Below are 22,605 nucleotides of genomic sequence, written 5' to 3' on the forward strand. Positions count from 1 at the left end.
AGTGGACCAAACTACCGGCAATAAGTAGCTGGCTCACAATTGACTCCATGATTTTCTTCACAGTTGTGGTTATACCATCTATCCCACACCCAAGTTTGAACCATGGATTCCTTGCCAAGTTAATACCTGAACAGAGCTTTACCCACTCATTTTATAAAGGTAATTTTAACATAACCTCCTATTCTTTGCCACACTTATTTCATATTATATAATTCAATAACTTAATTATAATAAGAAGTCTTGATCAAGAAGATGATTTTGGGGTTACATATAGATCAGAGTTTTCTGGCAATGATACTATGAACATTCTACTTCTTATTTATTAACAGTATTATAGGATTACAATTTTTAATTTTTAACAGTATTAAAATTTAATACTGTAGAGAAATATACTTCAACCCTTTAAAAGAATACTGCCGTATAAGGAAGTTATATAGTGCTATATTCCTGAAATATAGTTTATTGCATTTTCTAAAGTCTTTGTTTCTTTTGATTTAGAAACATGTCTTTTTCTATAAAACTTCCAATTATTTTTCCTTTCAGTAGGCAGACAATATGATTGGAGATACCACTGAGGACAAAAAAATTGATATCACTTCTAGGAGCAGTCACTTGTTCCCCTCTGTTTTAGTCTATTATAGAAAAAAATGATGCACAACTTTCTTCTTTTTTCTTCCATACAGCATGACATTTCTCTCCCAACTGATATACAGTACAGGGTTTTGCAAATAGTATAAATAACTATACAAATTCTTATCTATCCTTTTTTTCTATGCACTGTCTAATATTAGCTGTACTTTAATAAGAATTGGATTGTTAGATAGATATTAAAATCCCATAATGACAGCCCCAAATGCTTAAGTTAAAGTCATACAAAGACTGTTCAAGAAATAAAGGAATATTAATTTAGTTCAGAAGACAGATGACTTTGGCTTAGTGCAGTGAGAACATTTATTGCTGTGCAGCAAAATACCAAGTATATAAAAAGGCAGTCTAGTGAGGTTACAAAACCAAACAGTTTTGAAGCCACAATTTTCTAGTTGAAAACTATTTCAATTAAAAGCTATAATTTCCTGAAATATATGTTATAAAATACCCACATGCTTCACATTTCCAACACTAAACATCTATACACAATATATAAAGAAATGTCATCTTTTATTACCAGTGCCAAAAAACTAATCTCTCCAAAGCATATACATCCATCCTCTCCATTATCCCTAAAATTACACATATATTCAGCCTACTCAAGGTTGTATCACTAATTTGTCATAGGCTTTCCCAGATTCCTTACTAATGCTCATCTATGCTGCCTAGTTCTGTTCTCCCTAGCCATTCTTAGCACCTACCCTTCGGAATCTCCCTAGCCTTATTAGTCCTTCAATTTCTTCCATTTATTTCCAAATTCTTGATAACCTCTTGGTGTTCTTTTCAGTCCTTAAAATTAATGTGACAGCAAATTGTCCCACTGTGTTATGTTTTGTCTATGGAGATTCTCAGTTAACCAGGTCATAGTTATCCTAAAAGAGCTTTTTCACAAGGCAACTAGACTTTCTTATCTTTGAAGATGTTTTGCTTCTCATCTAAGAAGCTTCTTCAGCTGAAGACACGTCCAGTTGCCTTGTGAAAAAGCACCTTTGGGTATGTTATGTTTTGTTTTCTTTTCATTTTTATCCAGCTAGCAGAATGCCAAGTTTCAGTTGTCTTGTCTTTGTTCCCTTCTTTGAAAAAATAATTTTGATCCACATTTGTAGAACTAGCAGGTACTGTGGATAAGAAAAATGAAGAATGAAAGTCTAGCTGGTAGTCATAGCAGTGTTAGTTTTTAACTTAATACATTTTTAAAAAATATATAAATATTTGTTATAAATGGACAGGGAGATTACTAGATTTTAGCATATTTTAATTTTTTCCAAATAACATCAGGTTGTAATCATAAATAAAATGAACTTGCAACACAATGCTCTGGGCCCATTGCCTCTCCATGAAAGAAGTTACTTGAGGTGATAGTGAGCCTGAAAACACTTATTGATTTGTGTTGATCAGTACTATCAAAACTGCAGCTAGAATACAAGAAATTATTATCCAAGAAATCTATAAGAAATTATTCATTCTTAAAAAACAGGCAATTTTCCATTTTCTTTAATTCTATATTATTATTACTATAGGTGACCCTGGCTTAATGACCCCTTGTTCAGTAATCATTTGAAGTTATGATGACACTGATTGAGTGATACTTATGACAGGTCCTCAAAGTTCTGGTTATCATAGCATCCCTGTGATCACATGATCATGATCTGGGCACTTGGCAACTGACTCACAATTAGAAAATTGCAGCATCCTGGGGCCATATGATTGTAATTTGTGACCTTCATTGCTGACTTCCACAAAGCAAAGTTAATAGGGAAACCAGCAAGGGATCAAAAATAGCAATCACATGATATTGTGCTTAACGACACCACTGTGTCAGGTGTGAAGAATCAGGACCATGTGTTAAGTTTCAGTTAAGTTGATTTATTGCTCTGCCTATGCAGAAGAATCTAGTCTATTAATCATCAGCATTAATTGGTGCTAACTAAGCCTTAATGGAATTCCAGAGATGTTGGACCTGGACCCTCTTGTGTGAGAACATAACAACTCTAGCCTAATTCCTCTCTTCACTCCATCCCCACCTTCTGCCTTTCCTTTTCCTACAACAAAAATTTGCATACATTACAGCATTACAGCAACTAGAAGTGCTAGAACTGCTGTTGCTAAGTGGTTCAGTCATGAAAAATTGCACTTTACAACTGTGTTATTTAGTGATGGAAATTGCCCTTGTTAACTGACAGCTACCGTGTACTATTATAGTCGAATACTGAAAAGGATTTCTATTATTAAATGTCATAGATGGTAATAAGAAATATTCTGGTAATAATGAAGCCATTTAATAATGAAGCCATTTAATAAAAACTTAATTAGCCATATTATTAGCCAATTATTAGGACAAAAATAACATAATTTATACCAGTGATTGACATCAGATAGACTATTTGCAACCGTAATTGGTACTATTGTCATCATGCAGTGATTCAGTAGTGTGATTACTCAGTGTTTTTGGATAATTTATATACTCTCAGTAATGTCAGTCTGGCTTCTTCCCTTGTTCTGGAATAGAAATGTCTGCAGCATGGGTAATCTTTGCCTGAAAATAATACAGAAGTTATGACCCTATTGATCTTTAAGGATTACTTAGTGACTTTCAACATGATAGTCTGTGAATGTCTTCCAAATTTACTACAGTACTTGAAAGAATATGAGAGGGAATTTATTGTTCATATCTTTTTAAATAGATACTTACAAAATGGATAGGTAGCCTTATTGGCAGAATTTTTTTTATGTGCACGATTCTCCTTACAGGTAATTTCTGCTTTTAGCAATTAGCAAAACTATTGAAGAAATGAATTCCCCACAAATTGATGTGAATTTAGTAATATAAGTTTATTATATTATATTATATTATATTATATTATATTATATTATATTATAGTATAGTATAGTATAGTATAGTATAGTATAGTATAGTATAGTATAGTATTGTATTAATTATATTATATTATATTATATTATATTATATTATATTATATTAATTATATTATATTATATTATATTATATTATATTATAGTATAGTATAGTATAGTATAGTATAGTATAGTATAGTATAGTATAGTATAGTATAGTATAGTATTGTATTAATTATATTATATTATATTATATTATATTATATTATATTATATTATATTATATTATATTATATTATATTATATTATATTATATTATATTATATTATATTATATTATATTATGATAAGTGGTCAGCAATATGAATGAATAATTGACAGCTTTGACTAAACACATTTAACTAACAAAAATGAATCCGGTTGAAATTAGGGAGGGTTGATGGGTAATATCATTTGGTTTGGAAGAAAAGAGGTGTGATCATGATTTGTGGTGTCTCACCACCTCCAAAATATTTATGTTACATTCTGTGTGTTCTCCAGGAAGCAGCAGTAACTGAAAAGGGTGCATTTTCTGTCATTAAATCCTTATAGCTTTAAAGCCGAGACCATTCCAGGCTGGTAATAGCTATGCAGTAATCATCTGTAACTTTAGAAAGTAATTTTACCACTGTGATCTACTGTGGTTTTAAAGCTACAGAAAAAAAATCAGTGGGTGCAGGCAATCCTATAATTACGTGTGATTTTAATGAAGCACCTAATTTCTGATGAGTTATTTAAAAATGAGGAGGTAGACAAGATTTAATTAGGGCTGGAGATACCATAGTTTCTTAGGTCTGAAGCATTCAAATCATTTTGGCTTCAATATTATTTTCTTTCCCCTATCTAAATCATGCTACATTTTCAAAAGTATAGCTTTCCATTAATTTCCAAAGAATGGTTTGTAACTTGTTCAACTATTATCCAAAGTATTTTAATTTCTATAATTCTTAATCATCCATGTTGTATTTATTCATTTGAGAATTCATCTATTATTCACATTTTTTTCACTTCTGCAAGGAGAATTATATATCTTGTAATCTGATCCTGAACCCTGCTTCTTTTGCAGTGTCAGTTTCAGGCTTTTCAGGACATTCCCTACCTCTTTCTCTCTCCTCTAATTTCTCATTAGTAGATCAGCACAGTAGATCAATAGATCAGTAGATCAGATCAGCACATACACATTTGAATTGAGAGCTCCTTTCATGTTGTGAGTCGTTATATTGTCTATAATCATCATAGCAGGTTTGCTCTCAACCTGGTGTTTTGAAACTTTTTTTTAGTGGTCATTACAGATTCTTTATTTGCCCCTCTCTAGTTTATTCTTGTGGAAAGGAGGAGTTTAGTGAGCCTTTGGTTACATCAAAGAGTTTGCAATACCGTTAAGATTAAAATAGATACTGTGGTATAAGCTAACGTGGATCACTGTCTGTTCCATCAAATGCATCTTCAGTGTATCTAATGAGCTAGATTGTGATTCACAAAAGCTCATGCTACATAGATATTAGTCGTCTGGGTGTCATGATACCCTTTGTTATTATTTCAGAATATTTTTTTTATTTTTCAGAACAGCTTTGTATGTATCTGTATGGTATAATTGTATGCATTTGTCAGATTCAAAGAACTGTGTCAAGATGTTTGGTGACTACACATATATCTCTGGTTATTTTTCTTGCCAACAGTACAGAAGCAATTTGACTTTTTCAGGATTTTTGGTTTTTGTTTTACTTCCCAGTACAATATTCAGTCCTGAAATATACTCTTGGTCTCTCATTCGCCTTCCAAGCAGATCCAGCCCTGCTTAGCTTCTGAGCCCAAGCAAGTTCTTCCAGATTTTGCCAACTGTTGGGATCAAATTCTTAATGACTTCCTGGATATACCTATGAAGTAGTTTTCATGAAAAGAGTATGGAAGCTGTTTGTTATGTTTTTCTCCGTGTGTGTGTGTGTGTGTATGTGTTTTTAAAATTCTGAGTCCACCTAGAGCCCAAATATTTCCTAGATCTTGTATGTTGCTTAAATGCTTAAAGTTCATCATAGTCAGTTGCATGTTTTACTGTGCATACTTTTATAATTACAAAGTTTGTTATTATAACAGACATTATATATAACTCAGCATTCTATAAAACATAATTTGACTTTTTAAAAATATTGAAACTGCTGGGCTAGCAGTAGGATGATCCAGTTCTATCCTCAGCTAAGCAAAACTTTGACCAGTCACTCTCTAGCCCAGGGGTCTTCAAACTTGGCCCTTTTATGACTCATAGACTTCAACTCCCAGAATTCCTAAGCCAGTGTGCCTGGCTGAGGAATTCTGGGAGTTGAAGTCCATGAGTCATAAAAGGGCCGAGTTTGAAGATCCCTGCTCTAGCCCATGACAGAAGGATGTTGCTGTGAGGGAAAATGGAAAGAGGAGCTCTCTTCAGCTTCTGAGTGAAAAGGAGAATGTAATAAATACACAAACAAACAAACAATGTAACCTTATATACTTCATTATAGGACCGATTCACCTGAGCTTTCTATCTTAGAAAATGTTTTATTAATTTCAGCTACATTGAGTTTATTCTAAATATATATATTTCTCTCTTTGCTTATAATAAATAAGGCTATTTCTAAGAATAGTGCTTGTGAACCAATTTAATTTTTAATATTTCTGCATAAATATAATTAAAACATGATCTGTTTTCTACATAAGTGCTAAAACTAGACAAAAAGTAACTAGTTAAACAAATGAATCAAAAATATTATACTTGTTCATCTATTGATTGAGGAAAATGTTCCAAAGCTACATATTTGTGTATGTTAACCGAAAATGGCTCAGGCATCTGAGCCTGTAAGTCTAAGTCTACTGCATTTATCAGTTCCCAATGAGCTTGCCAAACTGCAAGCAAACACACAGCAAACATACTGCAGTACTCCAGAACACCAGAAAAAGAAAACGGACTGGTTATGCAACATGGATATTGACGTAACGTTATCAAATGTGTGTGACCACCAAAAGCCCTCCAAAAGATCTTATATAAACCAAAAGACTCAGTAACCCAAAAAGGAAAAAAATAGGAGTCATTTACAACATACAGTCCAAGGGCTGTAACACCCATTATGTTGGACAGACAGGCAGAAAACTAACAAGAGTGCCTCATGAACACCAGCTAGCAGTCAGAAGCCACAATGGAAACTCCTTATTTTCAAGACAGACTTAACCATAGTTTCAGCAGGGAAACTATGAGCATTCTATACCAAGACAAATCCAAAAATTCTAGGATTTTCTGGAACCTTGCACTAATCAGCCATCAAGGAACACATAGAGATAAACCACATTACACATTATTCAAGAGAGACAATAAAAAAGCTAAGAAGGAAACAAAAAGACCAGAGCACATCTTCTCTAGCAGCTTCCATCCAGATAAGCAGAGATTAACACTAGCCAAACAATCAAGCAGAAAACAATAATCAAGGAACTACCAAGGAGAAAACCACATCCCACCAGCACTGTATATACACAGGGAGCAAACATCACACTTATCTGCATTGTCTGCAGCAAACAACCAAACTTAGAGAGCATCAAGGAGTCTACAGTTCAACCCTGGGCTATATATATTTACTTCTGTTGGAGGTTGCCAAAGTCACACATGCTCTATTTTTCAGTGTGATATGCTTTTTGCACATGTTCACATTTATACATTTTCCAAATCTCCAATTATCTAACATTAACATGGCAACTAAACTTCCATTGCTATGTGGGAAAAGATTTTATGATTATTATTAGCCCTTCTCTAGAAACTTTGCTTTAAAATGTTTGTTCAGAGCAGTTTGTTTATATTGACTTCATTTGAGATTACTTTACAGACATATTTTTACATGTAATTTTTTGTATATTTGTTTATTTTAAGGTTTTATGAAGGGAGAAATTACAACATGGTAGAAGGGAAATGCTCCTTGCATAGTTACCGATTTTGTAAATAGCATGTGTTGATGAATGCTTTTTAAAATAATTGCTAGTCTCCACTGCTTGGACATTTTCTGTATTTGATCTACAGAAATATATACTTCCTGATTTTCAGATATTTGTTTCATATTAGCATGTTATTTTTGCATGATTAATGGTTTCTCAATAATAACTAAGGTAATTATTGTTTAATTCATGAACATCTGCTTCATGCTGCCCCTTTACATGCAGTATATTTTCTTGCATGACTTCCATGTTTCTGTGATAGATAGCTCCATGTGAATAAATAAATAGATAAAGTATGTTTATAGCTGCAGTTCTAAGTTTACGTCTCAAGAAACCAAGAATTCCAGGCACAGATTCTTAGCACTGGAATGCTGGAAAATAAATGATGATATGACCTTCATTCATTTTCCTATCCAATTATCTCTTTTCCTCACATGATCTCCATTTTGTTTTGTTCTTTTTCTTTCCCTTTCCAGCATAGCTAACTCTTTGCTTTGTCCCATTTCCACCCTGTTTTTTCCATATACTTTTATGTTTGTATTTGAGAAATTTGTGTGTTTGAGACATGGTTGATAAATGCAGTTTGTTTTGTTAAGGTGGTTATCATAAATTTTAAAGTCTTTATTTTGTGAGAATCTTATATAACTTTCCGTAAAAGATTAGGATGTAACAATGATTAGCTGTCGATACATTTTAAATAGCAAACATATAAAATTTTGAAATTGCCAAGTAGTGGAAATTGTAGCTTTCATTTTTGGATTTTTATAATGCAAAGTATATAATGTATTTATAAAAAATGAATTAAATACTTCAAATCACTGTAAGATAAATGTTTTATTTTGCTATAGATGCATTATTAGTTAACTTAGCTTTAGAGATATATTTGCATTAGTTTCCTGTAAGAAAACTAGAAAGTCTTCTTGTATTATCTTAGTTTCCTTTAGGAAAACTAGAAAGTCTTCTTATATTATCTGAATACATTGATTATGTTACAGTTAAGCAATTGACTGACTTTGCTGATCTCAGATAGCTAAACAGGGTCACACCTGGTAAGTACTTGAATAAGAGACTATTAGGAAATACCAAGGTTGTAGACTAGACTAAGAATTAGAAGGTAACACTAAGCTGCTTGAATTAAGTTTGATTTAAAGAGACTTTGCTTTAAGCTAAACCCTAAAGTTTACTTCCTTTGAAGAGAGCCATAAAGGTGGTTATTTTGGTATATGCTCTTTGTTATTTGCATTATATTTCATTCATTCACTAAATTAACAGTTTCTATGAAAAATAGAAGGAAAAGGGGTATCTGCGGCCCAACTCCCAGGCAAGATTAAAATAGTAGATTCAACATTATTTTTAGTTGTATATTTTAAATAGCATCAAACTGAACATAAAAGAACTGCTGAATAGTTTGAAAGCAGACTCTTAATTATGAAAAATGAAATCATTGCCACCAATGTCTCTTGTTTAAAGTAGTTGAGTGTAAAAAGTGAACAGTATTAAAATTTAAGATAGAAGATATGGTTTTAGGAAGCAGGTGAAATTAGTATTTAATGCTAGAATTCTAAAGAGATGAATGAATGATGTTACCTTGATGTCCTCTTCTTGAATACTGCATTTATGTATGCGCAGACAAGCATGCATATAGATAAAAATTCAAAGAAAAGAGTCTTCCAGTTCTAAACTCTTAGTAGATTTCTGATTTGTCACTGTGGAAAACCAAGGTATGTTAGCTGGTTTCCTGGGAAGGTAGGTGAATGGGAAATTAAGTCCATCTACTCATCATTTAAATTAGACATGTCAAACTCACGACGTCACATGACGTCACGCGACGTATCGGAGCTTTTTCCCCATTGCCGGCAATGGGGTGGTTGCAGTTTCCTCATGACGCGTCCGGCCCACGGGCCGCAGTTTGACACCCCTGATTTAAATGATACCTCATCAGAATTTTTTGGATTTTTTCACGTGATGGTTATGTGCCAGTATGAAACAAATCTGAACTATGTTCAACCAGCTGTAATGTATTTGAAACTTTTATGAGGCCAATCCCCTTTTTTTAATGCTATAGTCCATGAAGGCAGATGTTTCAGAAGAAAAAAATTGTCTTGACCTCAGAGGAATGCTTTTTGTTGCTGTTTTTGTTCCATATGATAAAATAAATGCATAAAACAAAAAAGGATATTATTAGAGGCAGTGATGGTAGAAGCAATTTATTTTATTTAGCTTTTCAAGATTTTATTTTTCCTTTGCACAGAATGGAAGGGAAGGGTTTAGTATCACTGCAATACCTGTGGCTGCTCAAAGAAGGGAAATAATTTTTGGTCCATATTGTCAACATTTTAAGGTTCAAACTGCTTGTGAGTGGGGAGTGGAAACAGTAGTGGCCATGCTTTTAGTGATCGTACAGTATCTGTTTTACTTTATGATCACTAGACAGCAAACCTTTTCACTTTGTCCTCCTGTCAGAAAATCAAAGAGAAGCCAACTTCATAAAGCTCAGATAAAAGAGGGAATAGGAAACTGGAACAGAACAGAGAAAGAATTAAAAAAAATGAGAAGAAGATCATAAATTTTAGGACTGTTAACTGTTTTATACTCAATTACTTCAGATAAAAGAAACATTGGGAGCAACCAAACAATGTTAGCTTTCAAGCAACTGGATAGAATTTGACCAGAGCACGAAGGGGCAGAGAAAAGAGAAGGAAAATGTAATAGTATTGGGTGACAGGAAAGAGTAAAGCCAGAACAGAAGAAGATTGAGCAATTAATTATATTGAACTTGAGCAATTGGAACTATGAGAAAGCTCTTTTTTTAAAATAAAAAAAAAGAATTTATTTATTTATTTATTTATTTATTTATTTGAAGGCTGCCTGGCTCACAGGTAACTCTGAGCAACTTATCTTTTAAAAGTAAGAAGCAATAAAAAAAAAAAAAAATAAGAAGAAAAAACAGATGTAAACTGGAGGGAAAAATATCTCAATGCAACAAGAAAAAAAATGTCAGAAATTCAACAACCACCCTAATCCCAGACCTGGAGCAAACTCAGGATTTGCTTTTGGAATAGTATTAAAACCATATGGATCTCTGAGAGGATGCTCTTCCTGAGAGCAGGTATTGTGACACAGAATGTCATCTCCTAAGTCCTGATAGATGACATTGTTTGAAGGGACCTGGAACATACCCATTCTGCCCAATCTTATAGGGCAAGCAGAAACTATTGGAAATAGGTGATCCTTCAAATAATCACAAGGCTTTATACATAGTAACAAGTATATTGATTTGCTCCTAAAAGCCAACTAGCAACCAGTTGTGAAACAGTGGTTATAAAACAGTGATGACATGGGTATATGGTGGTGCACCTATCATTCTTCAAATGGTTCTTTTTTAATGTTTCAGCTGACACATTCTCTGAGTCTGAAAGAGAAATAACTACCATTAATCCAGTTATTCTGCTGGTACAAATCTCAAACAATTATCTTGCCCTCATTCCGGTGTGTGCCATCTTTTGTGAAGACAGCTTTAGCAGTAAACCAAGCACCATGCTATCAGCATCTTACAACACAGAAAATATAAAGTACAGTAAACAAGGGTAGCAGCTGATTTCTGTTCTACCCTATTCTAATATAGCTGAGGGACATCAGTTAAGTTTCCACTGAATATTCCTTGCCCATGGATAAATAAATGAAATTGAAGTCTGGATTGGCACAAACAAATATGAATAATGAAGTATATTTTTTTTTGTATGAATGTGATAAAGTTATCTTCATTTTTTATCCTCTTTCCCAGAGAACAAACAAATAATTTAGGTTTTCCAAACTGAAATAATTCAATTGGCAAAGCTAAAGCATCATGTCACAGAAGGGATTGGTCTGCCTAGGCCATAGTGAAATTGAAGAGGTCCTTTCCATAAGAACAAGACCAAGCAGGATAGGAGTATGGACATTTTGAATTCCACCCTTGTAATCTTGAAGGCCCTTCTAATTCTTTAGTCAATATGTCTAAAGCAGCTGCAGCTTTTGTTATTCCTAGCTGACCTCTGGAAGCTCCCTTTGCACATGTGATAGCTTCATCAAATAATCTTTCTATGTATCCAAGATATTGCTTGGGTCCTCTCTGGCTTTTAATAGTTTTTAAAATAGTTTTTCATGATGACTGTTGTATATACTTATTGGTTTTCTTTGTAATTCACTGTCGTATGCTGCCCAGCGTCACTCTTGTGAGATGGGTAGCCATGTAAATATAATAAATACAATACACTGAAAAAAAGACTCTTGTCAAGAAACCTGTAACTTCTAAAGGATAACCTATATGTGTAAATTTCCAGATTATTACAGTTATAGGTAAGAACTGTATATACATGGGAATAAGTCGAGAATTTAGGTGCCAAAATATACCCCCAGATTATCTAAAGATGGGCTTATACACAAATATATATATATAGTTGGTTTTTACAGTCCAACCCCCTGCTTGAGCAGAAGACCTTATATCATTCTGGACAAATGGCTGTCCAATCTCACCCACCCCTTCTGGAGGCAAGCTGTTCCACTGATTGTTTTCACTGTCAGGAAATTTCTCCTTAATTCTAAATTGATAAACTAAATAAATATTTTTGCTATGTAATTTATTGCCACAAGTTGTACTAATTATTTCAGTTTAGAAAGCTTTTAAAGATGATTAGTTAAATTCATAATGGATTACATAAACAGCTATAAGTTGAGTGTATGTATTTATTTAATTTGCCTCTTAATAACAGACTTGGAGAACAAGAAAAAGGATGCTGTTGCATTTTTTGCTGCTCACAGGCTTCTTTTGGCATGTGATATCTGTATGACATCAAAATACCTCAACAACTAGACATTTAGTCTATTACTTCTCATCCTGCCCTTAAGTGCTTTGGAGAATAGCTTGACCCACTCTTCTCTGTGACAGCCCCTCAAGTACTGGATGGCTGCTATCATATCTCCTGTAATCCATCTCCTTCAGTTTTTATACATGGTATTAAGAAAATGATTTACATATGACTAAAATTCTCATTTCTGCTTGATTATACCCTTCAATTGGGTAAAGCGATGCATTGTAGGACAACAATTTTTCAGCTTCTGTCCTTTGAAAAAGCTTGTCTCCGAAGATAATATCCACCCCATCTCTGTAGCCTTCAGGAAAAACCTTAAAACCTGGCTATGCCAATAGCCATGGGTTCTATAGGGGAAGCTACTGTCTGGTGCACTAACAGAAAAGGCACACCACCTCTCCTCTCCAAATCTTGTTCTTTGACTTTTTAATTTTTTTTGTAATTTTTATCCAATTTTATATTTATAATCATTAATTTTTTTAATCTGGATGTAAGCCACTCAGCGTTTCCTGAACTTCAAGATGGGTGGCAAATAATTTTGATAAAATAATGAATAAAATTTTGAATTGACGTTCCTTAAATGGACTAACTTACAGAATTCATCCAAAATCTGGGACCCAGATGACTCTTGTGGGATTGAAATTTGGCAAAGTCATGATCTCATCAGTGCTGCCATGCTGCTATAGTCAGCCAGGTAGAAGTCGGAAGTTGCTCCTGTTCCCACAAAAAAGTAGTGGTCATTCTGTTTTAAGAAATATCTCTGAAGCAAATGATCAACGGATCATGGGTTGTTTAGCCTTTAATAAAATAAAAACATAAAATTAATTAGAAAAATAATAAAAACAGTTCTTCACAAAATACATAATTTTCCTATGCAGTTTATTGCCACAAGTTGTACTAATTATTTCCGTTTGGAAAGCTTTTAAAGATGATTAGTTAAATTCATAATGGATGACATAAACAGCTATAAGTTGAGTGTATGGATTTATTTAATTTGCCTCTTAATAACAGACTTGGAGAACAAGGAAAGGGGTGCTCTTGCATCTTTTTCCTTCACTTGGGCTTCTTTAGGAATGTGATATCTGTATGACAACAGAAAAACTCAACAACTAGACGTTTAGTCTGGCAGGACTTTTCTTAGGATATTTTAGATATCATAAGTAATGAAGTTGCTTGATTCTCTGTTATTCTAAGCTCTTTATTTATTCCTACTGAAATAAAACAACATTTACGTGTGTGATATTGAGTTCTTTATTCTACAAATCTTATTGTAAAGAGAATGTTATTAGAAAAAGAAATTTAGGTAAAAACCATGTCCACAATTTTGACTATTATCAATTCTAGAAGTATAGAAATTATATTTAATAAAATCATGTTTTTATATGGTGTTTTCAAAAGTTTAAGTTAACAAAAATAAAGTTTACAGTTTGATACAGTTCCTAAGATTTATGAAAACTATAAAATATCAAATATGTGAAAAATAGACATTAAAAGAGTCTTAAGAAATTTAAAGTATAGTTATCTTTGAGAAAAGAAATAAATATTGTATATAGAGGCCTAAATTCTGGATTAAGTCATACAGTAATAAATCTATGCTTTGAACTTCAAATGTTTAGCCCAAATAAGAGAAGGCTAAGCGGAGCCTTGATATCATCTTCTGCATGTCATCCATTTGAAAAGGATGTCAAAAGGAAGAGGATGTGGATTTGGTTGTCATAACCTGGAGAGTATGACAAGTACCAATGGAAAGTTTACATAGAGATATGCAAACTCTAAAGGAGAAAGAATTTCCTGACCACGAAATTTATGGAAGAGCCTGCCTCTGAGTTCTAAGTGTTTTACCATTGGATATTTTCAAGCACAGATTGGACAGCCACTTATCTAGAATAATCTGAAGGTTTTTTTTCTGGGTAGGGGATTGAACTAAAAGACTCCAAGGTCACTTCTAACCCTATCCTTCAATTTTAAAATGAACAAAATCATTAAAATAATATATAAAATAGTTGAATATAAAATGGGATGATTTAAATACACCAGAGTTTGCCCAGAAATGTTATACTTTTGTACAGCAAATATTTGCCTCACTATGTCAAATGCTTGCCAGAAGAATTTTTATAAGCAGAAGTAATATGCGTGAGAAAGATTTTTCTTTACCCTGCAGCTCATATGCATTAATGAAATGCATATTTTGCATTTCTTTGTTAAATTTAATATGGTTGCCCAGAATCTTTTTGAAATCCAAAAACAAATCAATTATCCCAGACCTCAGTATATAAACTGTTAATTTTAAAAAAAAAATCATTTTCCTTTTTAAAATTAATTTCAGAGGTAGGAACAAGAACAGCACTGACTCAAGAAATCTAAAGATTACAAGAAATATAATACAACCTCCATGGCAATTGAAGTATATTAGTAACAGTACTAATAGCAATGATCATTATGATAATGTACTCCATTTTAAATTACAAAAAAACTGTATTCTGTCTGATTTCTACTAAAAGGTATATTGCATTCAAAATGTAGTTCTGAAAATTGGAATGATAACAGAATCAACAGGGCATCTTAACTAGAATCTGACTATTCCCCATATTGAAAAAGTACCTAAGAAAGTAACTAGAAATCCCAAAATATATAGAGAATTTGAGACATGGATTCAAATTTCTTGTCAGATTTGACAGAGGCAATACAACTGTGTCTTCAAAATTCAGTTTGGGTCATCTACTGCCTTCTCTGTGATTGTCAAAGGTTGGTGGTGAGACATGCCTTTATTTGGGCAGATCCTATGAAATAGTATAGGAAACTAGCACATAATCAACTGTCTTCTTTACATGTTTGCTGCTAAATGACATTGAATAAGTACAGAACATTACAAAGGTACTTGATTAGGACCCAGAAGACCTAGGTTTACAGCTATCCACAGCCATGGAAGCTCACCCTCAGTGCAACCGACTTCACAGTATGGGGGAAAAATGAGGTAGAATGTTGTGTGCTTGGCCTTGGCTCTTTGAGGAAAGCAAAATATAAGCAAACAAACAAATATATGCAAAATAATTTGTTCTTTTCTGCTATGTTACTTAGTATTGGAAAATTTGATAGTACCAAGCAGATGTTTCTGAAGCATTATTTTTCTAATTTTGCATTGAAGCCTTGCAGTGTAGGACCAGTAAATGTTTGTATCATGGCTGCTGTGAAATTCCAGAATAGGAATGTATTTCTAATTGCTTCTCATGAATTTTGGAGGATTTTCCACCTATATTTTCCTGCCTTATTTTGTGTTGCCATTTCTATTAATTTTGGGGAGCATAACACTACTAATTTACAGACTTGAATATTTCTCTACTTTTTTGTTGCAGAAACTCCTGTTGTATTTCCAGACAACATCAAAGAAAAAGAAACCCCACCAATTGAAGATATTCCATTGGAAAGCTCTATTCCTCATACCGATTCTGGAATTGAAGAGGAGCAAATACCCAGTATTTTAAATGGGACAGATTTAGAAACAGGCCCTGGTCCAGATGCTATGAGTGAATTGCTATCTACTTTGTCATCTGAGGTGAAGAAATCTCAGGAAAGTTTAACAGAAAGTTCCAGTGAAATTCTGAAGCCTGCATCTTCAATATCAAGTATTAGCCAAAGCAAAGGTATTAATGTTAAAGAAATATTGAAAAGTCTGGTAGCAGCACCGGTTGAAATTCCAGAATGTGGGCCTGATCCGATTCCTTATCCTGATCCTGCACTGAAAAGAGAAACTCAGCCTATTCTCCCAATGCAGTTTCACTCTTTTGACAGGTGTGTAATACAATCCACTCATCTGTCTGTCTTTCTGTCTGCCTGTCTATCTACCCTACCTACCTACCTACCTACCTACCTTATTCTTGATAGTTGAACCGTGTTATGTTCATACATAAAACATTTAACTATGATTTGGTAAGTAAACCAGAAACATTTGAAATATTCAGATGACATTGTTTTTGCCAGCCAGTTTAATTCTCATCCTGCTTTACTGAAGTATCTCCGTAGAGAATGGTACACCAGCGTAGATCTGGGTGAAAAAGTCACTAGAAATGTTTGCAACTAAAAATAGTTAATACCAACTGGTAATGTGAACACAATTATTTTCACAGATGTTTACAATAATCATAGGTCATCTAGTCAGCTCAAAGGACTGTTTATTTTATGTTGTAGTTTACTTGGCTATATATTTGTTAGTTTTAATTTAGTGTTTGTTTTTGCAAATGTTTATGTTCTGTACATTCAGAGTTTGAATTTCTATACAATTCTAGTAATGAAAAAATAAGAAAACAATAAACTACATAAAAAGTTTGGCTGCATAAAAGGCAAAAGAAGACATATATGGGAGCTGTAAAGAGAGTTAGTACACCATTAAGATTATAAACAGATACCAAATAATTGTACAGATGGTATTAGAAAAATCTAAAGCCCAGTCAGAAAAACCTAAACCCCAACCTAAAGTTGAGGATATTAAGAACAGCTTTATGAGACATATTTGAAGTAGAAGGAAAAGAATCAAAATATCACATATTCAGATAAAGAAAGAAAAATGCTAGTGGGAACAAAAAAAATTTACTCAGACATGATTTTGACTTAATATTTTTTGAGAGGAGTCTTTCTATTTTATAATTGGGAAGCAAGATAAAGAGGCAGGAGTGAGGTTTGAAATTTAACTGGCAAAGGATACTTATTTACTGTGCATGAATTTAAATCTCCACAGCATACTTCCAAAGAGGAATCTGTAGGTACCTTGAAAGCAATTTTTAAATTTTTTTTAATTTCCTTAATCAATTGTATGAATATTATTGGCAAACATTTGACAAAGTATTTCATAATATTTTGATTATCACTCTAACTCAGGGGTGTCAAACTGCCGGCCCGTGGACTGGATGCATCATGGCGAGACCGCGTCTACCCCAATGGAAAAAAAGTCACGATACGTTGCGACACGTCACGTGATGTTGCGAGTTTGACACCCCTGTTCTAACTAAATGTAGGATTGATGACAATTCTGTTGGTTTCACAGCTGACTTGACAAGTACATTCAAAAATGTTCTTCAATGAGTCCTCATACAAATACAAAGTTTTAAGGAGGTTGTCGCAGATTCTGATCAAGAAGGCATATTCTAATTGAATATTTCCTAACAGTAAGGAAATAACAGAAACAGTTTGATAGAAGAAGTGATGGGCTTGCCTTTACCCAGTGTGTTGAATTAGGACCTGGAGTCATCAATCAGGGATGCTTTAACTTGGATTAATCAAATGGCTCCTCCAATTTTGATATTCTAATTTGTATTTCACTACTGTTATGGTGCAGGAGAGATAGCTTGTTGTGGGTTGTATGCTTTTGTTTGTGAGATATGTGCTTGTAGATGCCGTTTTGTGCATATTATGAGTATTTTCGGAGGGAGTTTTGTGCACTACAAGTGCATAGGTTTATAAGGAGCATACAGTAGATGGGAAGATATTTCTGGGATAAAAACTTTGGGAAAAGATTCAGCAAACTGCAGTCTTTCCATTTTTTAATCCAATTCTAACATATGTTCAGAATTACATTTGTTTCTAAATTCATGAAGTAATACTTTAAGTGTTAGAAAAGGTTGTAACAGTAGGCATAGGCTATTTAAACATAAAAAGATACAGAAGGAACTTTTAAAAATCTGTGAAATATTAATGCTCTTAGAAAATGTTTGTGTTACTATATTTGCAAATCCCTTATTTTCCATTTTCAGTATTAGTTCTATGCAGTGCTTTTTTTCTTAAAAAGAAAAAAGGTGCTGGAACTTACACACATCATACAACCTGCCTTGCCTACCCTATAAGGTTCCATCAAAAAAAGGTGCCGGAACTCCGTTCTGGGCGTTCTGTGAGAAAAAAAGCCCTGGTTCTATGTGTATAACATAATCAATTTAAAGCTACAGTATATTACTATTATGAGAATAAGCCATGTTGAGCCTTTTCTTCTATGACTTTGCAAACAAGAAGACATCAAAACTTAAATAAATCAAGATTAAACTTTTGATATTGTTCAATACTGTACAATAAACTGTAAAATAAACATATGTCAGATTGTATGTAATGGGAAACTGTAGCATTTGTGGCTGAATACAGATTATTTAAATCCCTTCCTGAAACACAAAGGAGAAAACAGATGTAGTATAAGCAGTACCATATATGGGTTGCAAAAACTGGATAGTCCCTTGATGATAGCAAAGAGACATGAAATCCTAACTGTGTTTTGCATAGCTATGAATTTAACCTGTGAACTAACTGTCAGGGTATGCTTGTGCAATTCTTTGCACTATTGCCATATTTATTTAAAATATTTCTATTACCATTCTAAAAGATAAACATTTGTAGAGTTGTTCTGCTTCTTATAAATACATTCTAACATTCTGTTAAATGTTATTTTTCATACATATTTTTATAAGATTTTCTAAAGTAGCTAAAGATTATTAAAAATTTCCAGGGGAATCTTAAAACCCATTTAAAAAACATTTAAATGCCCAGATTCACATAGAAAGTAAATACTTATTATGTATTTATTCATTACAAATAAAACAAAAATGAGTGATATAATTTTACAAAAACTGTCTTCTAAAACATATTAAAATTCTTTTTAAAACATAGAATTGCAAATGAAGTATAAAAACAATGTATATGTGTGTGTGTATGTATGTATATATATGTGTATGTGTGTGTGTGTATATATATATATATATGTATGTATGTAATACTCATGAAATAGAGCTTCTCTCTTATTAATGTATTCAGCAGTTCAAGTGCTATCGAATGTAAATGATGAGGTGATATTGATGAAAGGAGGGATTGAGGTCTCGGGGGGCGCTGATGACGGATTGAACAGAAGCGCCCTTGCACTGCACGTAACTCAAGTCTGTCGTCTTCACTACTCAAAGCCATAATGGAAGGTGGCAGTCTGAAATGAGTTGCCACGGCAAAGAGTATTATTTTTGAAATGCTTTCACACAAATCACTAGGCCCTGCATACAACTTAGTTTCATGCTTTAATGTCATCAGGAGGCACAAATTGGTGTGTCTAATTGTTTGCCACCTGCCAGCAAAATGAGCTGCCAGCTAGCCAGACGGGTTTGATTGTCCGTCAGCTTTTCAATAGATTGAGAGTGACAACATCAAAAATTTCACTTCAAACTCTGAAGCTTTGAGCAGCTTTTCAGAGACCTCTTCCCCACAAGTGCTTCTGGACAACTGCATTTTTCAATCAGTTTCAATATATTCCTGCCTTCTGTCTCATCTGTCCTAAGGTGTAGCTGTAATTACATCAAAAACTATATAAACAGATTTCTTTGGCCCTAGACTCTTGACTCAAAGTTATGATCCCAATATCACGTGAAAAACAAAAACAAAAAATGTAGTGGTATTTGCAATAGCACACGCAACTGATTATTTGCTAGTGGCAATGGCAATTTTAGTGAAAGTGACACATTTTCATTTATACTTTTTTATATGTGTCAGATATTTTGCTGTATATGGAAAAGCAAGCAAAGACATTCATAGATTACATATTTTATTTTATTTTATTTTCACTTTATTTTCAAGCAATTCTTATTTACAAATTTATCTTTAGTAAATTACTATGTTGACTATAAAACTCTAAATGTTTGTGAGATTTGAAAACAAGAATTCTAGTAAATTACTTAATGTCAGCTATCCTAAAAAGACTGGAATTAAAAGACCTGCAGATATGAAAGCAGGCTAAATTCACAGTCTAAAAGCATAAGTACCAAATTTTGTTTTTAAAATTATGCTTTCTCCCTGCCCCCAACCACCTTTTGAAACTCTCCTGAATTTAGTAAAATAGATTGGTCATTTATTCTGTCCAAAGAAATAATCAGAAGAAAAATTGGCATGTGGTTTCTTTTAGGTAACTGTTCCTAAAATCTCAAATTCCAGGGTATTTTTAGCAGAACAGAAGATGCAGAAGCTGCCCATGGTGAATATACTAGCTTTTAGATGAAGTAAATGTTAGGGCAGGTTTTTTGTTTGTTTTTGTTGTTTTTTGTTTTAGTATTTCAGTTCTATAATTTGATATTTGTTGATTGAAATATGCAGTCCCATTTTAAACCAGAGCTTGATTTTCTCTAAATTTCATGCTATTAACATTATTTTAAATTACAAACATTGAGGACATTCTAGTTAAATTACATTGACTGTTATTCTGTTTTAGTTTCACTTGGTAACTTGCGTGTGACCCATTCACGGTCTTTTCTAGTATCAGCCATTGGCCTTCTTTTTGCTATTAACTGTACCTTTCTACTTCATGGTACCAATAATATAATTTTATTTCTTTGTGTTCCATTGTGCTCGCAATGAAACAATCATTGGATAGGCAAAAACTGATCAGTCTTTCCCCTGCCTTTCCCCCATTTCCTACATCATATAGTACAATTAAGTTTTCTTATTGTTTCCAACTTTAGCTTTCTAGTCTCCAATCATAAGCAATATATCTTGCTTGCTTTTCTTTTGATTTCAGACTGAACTTGACCATAAAACCCTCTTCTGCATGAGTGGTTAGAGCACAAAATTGGATAAACATGATATTAAACGGTTGTCCATTAAATTTAATTGATATTATTCAGTCACTGACTACATCATACCCAAGTAGCATCTTTGCTATAAGCTTTCAAGCAATACTGTTCATTCTTTATTTTTTAATTTCAATTTGATTATGCCCAGGTTGTCAGTGTGTAGTCACTTCATTTTTCTCTATGTGGAGGTTTCCCATGATCATGCTTCTTATATTCCATGTTCCTTTTATAATTGTGTTTTTGCAGTGTTGGATTTTCTTTTCTTTCATGGCAACTTTAGCAACTAGACATCTGGCTAATATCTGGCTGCATCAGTAAACTGAATTAATACTCAGCTATTCCTCAGAACCATCTTTAGTGCCATCTGATTAAGGGGCTTATCATCAGGAACTATAAGGTCAATACTTAATCTTGCCTATCAGTTTAATTTTTGGGACTAAAATACAGAAGTGGTTTGCCTTTGCCTTCTCCTGCTCAGTCTAAAATTATATCCGTTAGCCCTAAAGTGATCATCTGCTTCAAGCATTTTCCTGGAGGGATGAGTTTTATATGGAAAATACCGCTGGGAGTATGTACTCCTAGCATACTCTCCTGGTATCCTTGCTCATCCTTCCTGGGAAGAATTCTCGTCCAACCCCCCTGATAATAAACCATAGCAAGATGCTTCTCTGTTATTTCTGGAACTTTCTCATTAAATGAATGTCTCAAACCCTGAATTTCAATCCTTTATGTCCACAAAACCTTTAGCTTAACAATTTAGTTCTGTACCTTGCCTAGGTTCCCTACTGAATTGTATCTTTGTTACATCATACTCTGTCAAAATTTATGCTGTAGTTACTTCTGGTTATAAACCTTTCTGTACCTATTTACTACACATAATGCACAGTGGTGCGATTCAAATATGTGAGCAACCAGTTCTCTGTATGAATGCCGCTTCCGGAAGTCCATTCTGGGCCTGGGCAACAAAAAATTAGCTACCGATTCTGTCGAAGTGGTACGAACCGGCTGAATCCCACCACTGATAATGCATAAGGTTCATATTAAAGAGTTTACAGTAATATAATATTATGCTTATGGTACTGCTGAAATGAATAATTTTGATTTACTGATTTTATGTAAATGTATTATTGTTATATTTGGAGATATGAATAACAATTCCATAAGCAGAAGTAATAACATAACTTTTAGTGATCATCTGGATTTTTTGCAGTCCTGATTAGGTAGCCCTAAATCAAATTACTGTTGAGATCATTTCAGAGTTAAAGGAAGTTAAAATTACATGGTCATATCACCTGAAAAAATATTAGAAACATTTTATCATTTTAATGAAAATGAGTTGAAAGATAAATGTGACTAATTTCAGAAATGGTAAAAAATGTTGTATATTTAGTATATTTGTAGTGTTTTACAATATATTATCTCTGTATAAATGTCATCTGAGTATACATTTTTAATATTCATATTTTAAATGTTTTTAATTACTCCTTAAAATCATACATGTATTCTTTTATTTAATTTTTGTCTTTGTTTTCTTCCTTTTTATATTTGTTTTGATGGTTTATTTATGTAATAGTAATAAATTGATTTCTTCCTCCAGTGGATTAGAAAAGAGAAAAGCATTTCCTGATTTTGCACTGATTTTTTCCCTTCTGTAGAAGTGTTGTAGTTCCAGTGAAAAAACCTCCC

At 33.2% G+C, this 22,605-nt stretch overlaps 1 protein-coding gene across 1 annotated transcript in view; it reads left to right on the forward strand.

Annotated features, from left to right (window-relative positions):
* LOC107287655 (neurobeachin) overlaps positions 1-22,605 on the forward strand; it is a 129,544-nt gene that overhangs the window by 40,133 nt on the left and 66,806 nt on the right. Inside the window, exons 16-17 of the mRNA XM_015816182.1 lie at positions 64-159; positions 15,694-16,129. Of these exons, the coding sequence (XP_015671668.1) occupies positions 64-159; positions 15,694-16,129 (532 nt within the window). The remainder of the gene's footprint in view (positions 1-63; positions 160-15,693; positions 16,130-22,605) is intronic.

The sequence above is a fragment of the Protobothrops mucrosquamatus genome, unplaced genomic scaffold, assembly GCF_001527695.2.
Source record: "Protobothrops mucrosquamatus isolate PMUCROS unplaced genomic scaffold, P.Mucros_1.0 scaffold411, whole genome shotgun sequence".
NCBI lineage: Eukaryota > Metazoa > Chordata > Lepidosauria > Squamata > Viperidae > Protobothrops > Protobothrops mucrosquamatus.